At 40.7% G+C, this 6914-nt stretch overlaps 1 protein-coding gene across 1 annotated transcript in view; it reads left to right on the top strand.

Annotated features, from left to right (window-relative positions):
* Positions 1–6914, top strand: part of cunh8orf34 (chromosome unknown C8orf34 homolog) — a 91835-nt gene that overhangs the window by 59721 nt on the left and 25200 nt on the right. The window contains exon 10 of the mRNA XM_016483778.1: positions 413–486. Within this exon, the coding sequence (XP_016339264.1) occupies positions 413–486 (74 nt within the window). The remainder of the gene's footprint in view (positions 1–412; positions 487–6914) is intronic.

The raw sequence follows: 6914 nt of genomic DNA, 5'->3' as shown, positions 1-6914 counted from the left end.
TATATATATATATATATACTTTTTAAAATTAAATTCACTTTATTCATTCATTCATTCATTCATTCATTTATTTATTTTGATATTAATCATTTATTTATTTATATGTACTTTTTAAAATGATACACACATCGAGAGTACCTCCCAAGTAGGTCCATAGACATCCCATCCTGCCCTTGTCTCCTTAAATCACATATCATATCGAGAAAGAGCAGATTTATGTATCATGTTATGGAATCTGCTGAAAGGGGCAGCCTGTTAAAAATTTGTCTTTTAGTTCGAGATTCACTCACGCTTGCTGAGGAAATTTAATCTATCCATTGTCTCTTGAGGGGCCCTTTGGTGCCGAGTGTGGGAGCGTATTGTGAGTGTGTGTGTGGTAAAGGCTTTATTGTGTTTTTTGCTTCTGGATCAGGTCCATTACCCGCGGTGACAGAAATCCTCACAGCAGCAGAAGATCTGCAGACGGTCTCTCAGGTGACAGGTCTGGTAGGTGACCCTCACCCAGCAAAACTGTTCATTATATCACTTTCTCCAAGTCATTAATATCTACAGCATCATCTCCATTGTGAACGCTGTCAGAGGGACAGCTAAAACCACTTACATCGTTCTCCAGGGAGGACCGGCCCCAGCGTGACTTGTCAAGCTAGAGGGGACGCTCGCCTAGCCAAACTATGAATAAGAGCTTATCATGTGAAAAAGGTACATTGTGTTTGATTAAAGAGCTATTAAAAAGGTGCAGGGTTTGAATGAACACAGTCTTGGCTGTATACCTGGTGAGAAAGCACACAACACTTGCGCCCTTCTCGCAGAGTATCGTGTTGTTGATGGAAAAGTGTTCGTTTACATTCGAGAGAGAGGTCAATGAGGACACCGGTGTTGTAGAAATCCCCCATTCCATCAAATCTGTCAGCAACAGCCACCAGAGACTAGAACAGACTTCCAACACAGAACACAAGAACAGGAGTCTGGAGCCGTTCACACAAAACACGTTATCAAGTTCAAAGACAGCTGAACAGAACGCAAGGGTCGAGTCTGTCTATCTGTCTGTTCATCTATCCATCTGTCTGTATGTCGTTCTTTCTGTCTATCCATCCACCTATCTACCTATGTTTCTGTCTTGTCTGTTGTTATATTGATCTTTCAGTCTATCTGTCTGTCGTTCTACCTATCATACTATTGTTCTGTCTAAACTCTAGGGCTTTTTTGTTGATAAGCCAACAACTTTCTAATTAAAATTAGCTAATTTCTTCCAGAAAAGTATTCTTACATTTAAATTTGTATTACAATTCTGTATCCTGTTTGCAACCTGAGTTAAAATTCAAATTGAAGATTTCAAATTGGAATTGGAATTTAAAAGATATTCTCAATTCAGTTCTGACAGGTGCACAACCCAGGTATTTACAATTTTTACAATCACTAGGAGACATTTTTCAATACTTAGGTCACTTTTTCAAAATATTCACACAGTTCTCATAACCAAATTCAGCTTTGAATATCAATAAATTTCACATCCAAAATGCACTAAAACTACCACTTCATACTTGCCTTAAATCAACTAATTCTTTCTTACACTATCACATATTGCTAACCAACCAACACACTTTGTCACTCATAAGACAGTGATCTAAAAGCACTAAAAATATAGGTAGTATTATACAGTATTTCTTCTGTAAAAGTTATTTAAAAAACAAGGGCAATTCTCAACTGTTTAGAATTCACTGCAGTGTATGTTACATGATCCATGTTTACATTACTGTACAATAATATTCCTAAATTGTCCCCATTTGTATAGATGCTAAAACAGTAACGTTTGGTGACGGCTGTGCATTGGCCTTCCTGATCTTTCCTATTAGCACGGCTCATTTATAACACAGAAAAATGCAGTTGTTCTTGACACAGATTATGTCTATTTCATTATATATTATTGCAGGAAGAAAAATCATTTTGTTCCACATTTCAGATTCTAATCTGCAGTGTGAATTTACCTCCATATCTGATTATAGAAGTCGGGTCTGGGGTGGGAAAATCTGGGATTCAAAATCTAATTTAAATCCAAAAACATTTTAGCATTTAAAAAAAAAAATTGAAACAAAGAAACAAGGATGCCAGCTCAAGTGAAAACACATTAAAGCAAAAGGGAGAGAAATCAAATTCTAAGAAATTCCAAAATTCATGTTCATTTTCATTCATTTCACTAAAACATGGTATGCAGTTTAGCCCACATAGACTGCTGTTGTGCTCACTGTGTGAAGAGTTTGGAAAAAGTGACAAAATTGTTCAGAAATGGGTCCTAGTGATTGTAAAAAAAAAACTTAAAAAGTACTCTACAACTGGACTGATGTCTGTGTTCTTGTCATCTAGGAACGCAGCCATAGAAAAACATTTAAAAACCGTTCAGACCTATGTGAACAACCCATCTCCTTGCATTCAGAGTCTGACTCTCAAAATCTCATGAGAATTTAACTGTATACAGGTTTCTGTCACTACAGCAACCCCAAACTCCCTATAACCCATCATGAAGTGGTTATTTTTTCTATCAGCAGCAGAACAGAGAGTGCAGCTGTAATTACAGAGGAAAAGTGTTGGAAAAATCTCTTTAGGAATCTTGTAGGAGTCGTGTGTGGATCTTATAGGCTGAGAGCTCCAGACAGAGTGGCAACATCAGACGTGTGAGGCTTCTTCTTCGTCGCCCAGTGGGGACACCCAAGGAGCTGTGACTACCCTGAGAAACCGTACCACAGAGTAAACAATGCCGCCTGGACACCGTATAGGGCCTCACACGCACTTACGTCTGCTTTCTCATTCACACAGAAACATGCTCTTTACTTTGGCTTGCATTTTTAAGACCTATCTCTCTTTCTGAAAAGAGAGAGACAGAGAAAGTGTGAAAGGAGGCCCCATCGTCTATAGATTAAACCGTGCCAGTGAGCTAAGAGCGAGATGGCTAATGTTTCCCACATGGAGCGGCGTGTGTGAAAGGATCAGATCACCTACTGCTGCTTTTTAAAGCTTAATGTAGTTGTTTTCTGGTCAATTGCTTATTTTGGGCTCTATTTGAAAGGCAAATGCGATTTGTCTTAATAGCTTATTACTAACTGGTCCTCAGGGGTTCTCTCGTCTTGCCGTCCAGAATGGCATGGAAAACAAACGTAATACTTTTATGAGCTGAGTCACTTCTTGGGACAACAATAGTCATGGGCGCTGTATCTGTGCTGATCTCCTCCTGGCTGTAAATCATGTTTTTAGCCTCATAAATGATGATCAAGATGGACAGAGCTGCTTATGGGCTCCAGGTTGCATAGAGCATCTTGGGAGACTTCAGTTTGCTTGTTGGCCTATGAACAACCTGTATTTTTTACATGCATTCTGCTGTTTTTTTATTTTTTATTTTTTACTGTTTATTACTGGTTTTTATAATCTGTTTATATTATGACCTTTATTTATTATTATTATTAACTTTATTTAACTTATGTATTTTATTGTATAATATTAAATTACATTATATCATTTGATTTTAATATACTTATTCTTATAAGAAGCATTAAATATACCATAGAACTGAATACTTATTTGCTGTTAAACAAAATAAACCAAAATTCATAAATGAAATGGACCAATAAATTTAAATAGAAATATATTTTATATTATTTATATAAATAATTACAATTATACATTTTTTTTTAATGTTTTTATAATTGTATATAATGTATATTTTATTTTATTTTATTTTTAAGTTGGTAAAAAAATACAAAATATAATTATGGTATGCCATTCAAATAATTACAATACCAATTTTTTTTTTGTTGCCGTAGTGTGTGTGTGTGTTTTATATTATTATTGTCAATAACAGTGAATTAATGTGACAAATTGACATTTCACTATTAAGTAGTTACCCTGCAGAAAGTAGGAAGTCAGAAAAATGTCAGAAATATTTTTGAACCAATTATTAATTCTATCTGTTGCGGGGAGAATGAGACGTGAGACGTGCGGATCCATCTGCAAAGCTTTTTGGTTACAGCTGTGTGCAATCAGTGCAATGGATGATGGGAAATGTAGTCCGTGGTGACATGTAACAGTCTGTGTAGTGAGAGAGTCAATATGATGGACGAGTGACCTCTGGTGGTGATCGGACGGAAATCCATGGACAGGATTCGTAACATAGGGCGAAGCCAGCAGAGCAGACAGAGCAGAGGACCACCACAGCGGAGTAGACGGAACAGAAGATCACCACGGAGGAGCATAAGACCACCAGGCCGGAGCAGACAGAGCAGAAGACCAACACGGAGGAGCAGAGAGAGTAGAAGACCACCAGACCAGAGCAGACAGAGCAGAAGAACACCAGACCGGAGCAGAAGACCACCAGACCGGAGAAGACAGAGCTGAAGACCACCAGAGCATGGCAGAAGACCACCAGGACAGAGCAGGAGCCCTTGGCATAGACTGGGACCTAGGAAAGACTGCGACACAAGAAACAGATTTATGGCATCAAGGACCAGAACAGGAAATACAGCGGGCTTATTAACTGTCTCTTTGGGCATGACTGACAGGGCTAAAAGTTCAGTGTTGGTCTCATTGAGAGTGGTTGGACAGACAGACAGTTCAAAGTTGGGGGCATTGGCAAAAAATGAGTGGGTTGACAGTTCACAATTAGATTCAAGAGCATACTTAAGACAGGCAGACAGTTCAAAACTGGATGTATTGACTGAAAATGGACTGGTAGACATTTCATAACCAAGATCAGTAACTTAAACAGGACTGACAGAAAGTTAATCAGAAATATTACTCAAGACTGGGCAGACAGATAGTTAAAAGTCAAGTGCACTGATTAAAACTGGATGGGCTGACACGTCACAATCAGGCACATTAGCTGAAACTAGACAGACAGATGGTTCAACATCAGACTTACTGACTGAAACTGGACTGACAGAAAGTTCAAAATCAGGATCATTAGCAATATTTAGACAGACAGAAAGTTTATTAGTAGTCTCTGGGCTCGTGACACGGCTAGCAGGGCAGACAAAAGGTTCGTTAATGGCCCCTATGGCCATGACAGGGTTAACGGGGCAGGGAAAAAGTACATTTAAGGCCTCGGTCGCAACAAGCTGGTTTGAGAGTTCCAGAATGGCTATTGCAGCCGCAACAGAACAGTCAGGAAATTCACAGACGGCATCCTTGGCTGTGACAGACAGGGCTGAGAGTTCATAGGCAGCCTCCTCGGCTGGATCGGAACAGGACAAAAGTCTATAATTGGCCTTCATGACGGGTTTAGAACAAGACAAGAGTTCCGAGATGGCCTCCTCGGCTGGTTCAGAGCAGGATAAAAGTTTATAAGCTGCCTCCTTAGCCGTGACAGGACAGGAAGAGAGTTCATAGGTGGCCTCCTTGGCCGTAACAGGACAGGCAGGGAGTTCACAGATGGCCTCCTTGGCCGGAACAGAACAGGCAGAGAGTTCATAGGCGGCCTCCTTGGCCAGAACCAAACAGGCAGAGAGTTCATAGATGGCCTCCTTGGCCGGAACCAAACAGGCAGAGAGTTCACAGACGGCCTCCTTGGCCGGAACCGAACAGGACGAGAGTTTATAAGTGGAGACCACTGACACCTCTGGAGGTTCTGCAGTGGAAACCGCCACCTCTGGAGGTTGTGGTCTTATCCACAGACATGGAGATAATTAGCATATGCAGAAAAAAATTGAATACTTCCTTCTCAGTCAGTTTAACAATGAAACATCCAGGCCAGGCTCAAGAGGTTCAATTAAATTATACCATCTGATTCTCATTTTATGAAAACAAAACTGATTATTTAATTAAAAAAAAAGCCTGATTAGAGAATTTCAGAATTATAGCTTAAATTGACTGGCAAATGGTAGTGTTACAAATCCTGTCCATGGACTTCCGTCCGATCGCCACCAGAAAGCTCAAGTCACAGCTCACCAGCTGTGACTTGACTTGACCCATGACGATCAACTGTGACTTGACTTGACTCATGAAGATCAACTGTGACTTGACTAGACTCAGAAAGATCAACTGTGACTTGACTTGACTCATGATTGGCAGTTGTGACAACGGGGAACTGTTGTGTCCGCCATTTTGCGACCAGGCTCTGCTGTCGCCGCCATTTTGTGAGCGTGCTCTAGTGCGGCAGCCATTACACGAGTGAGTCGCGTTCCTCCGCGATACCCACAGTGAACGCTGAACCAACAGACAACAGAGCATAATCCATCAAATCACTTAGAGAAGAACGGGGACCCTCAAGGATTAATCGTGTCTTTAAAGGTTCATTGATACCCTCACAAAAAAATGTCTGTGAGCACACAGTGTGGCAGATCAGAAAAATATGCGAGATCTAAATACTCTTGTACATAATCCTCGAGCGCGCGCAAGCCCTGCTCGAGGGTTAATAACAGTCTTGCAGTGTCCATACCTGGCCAATGTCCACATGAAAAGCTGCTGGATCCTTGTGTGGCCAAGTATTTTGTTACGGGGCGAACGAGACGTGAGACGTGCGGATCCATCTGCAAAGCTTTTATTTAAAGGCGTGGTCATAAAACAGGCAAGGTTCTGACAATGGCAAACAGGTATATTGAGGGCAAGACAAAAGAGTAATCCAAAACGGGAGTGAGACAGTCGACAGCGAACCTTATCCAGAGGGCTTGACAAGAGGGGAAATCCAATAACACGAGCAATAGTCCAGGCGAGGTGCAAACACAGTCCGAAACAGAAAGGCAAAGGTTTAATCCAAGATAAACAGGAAAGAATCAGGTAACACGGGAAAGCAGGCAAGACAAGACTATGACTAGGAACTAAGGACTAGAAACTAGGGCGGAAAACTGGCTCCGTAATGTGCTACCACTAGAAGAGCGATATACGCAAGCAATACTCTGCAGTTTGAGAAGGATCTGAGTGAGTGTAATATA

This window comes from Sinocyclocheilus anshuiensis, unplaced genomic scaffold (assembly GCF_001515605.1).
Source record: "Sinocyclocheilus anshuiensis isolate Anshui unplaced genomic scaffold, SAMN03320099.WGS_v1.1 scaffold990, whole genome shotgun sequence".
NCBI classification, from domain to species: Eukaryota; Metazoa; Chordata; class Actinopteri; order Cypriniformes; family Cyprinidae; genus Sinocyclocheilus; species Sinocyclocheilus anshuiensis.
This window is presented reverse-complemented; position numbering and strand designations above follow the sequence as displayed.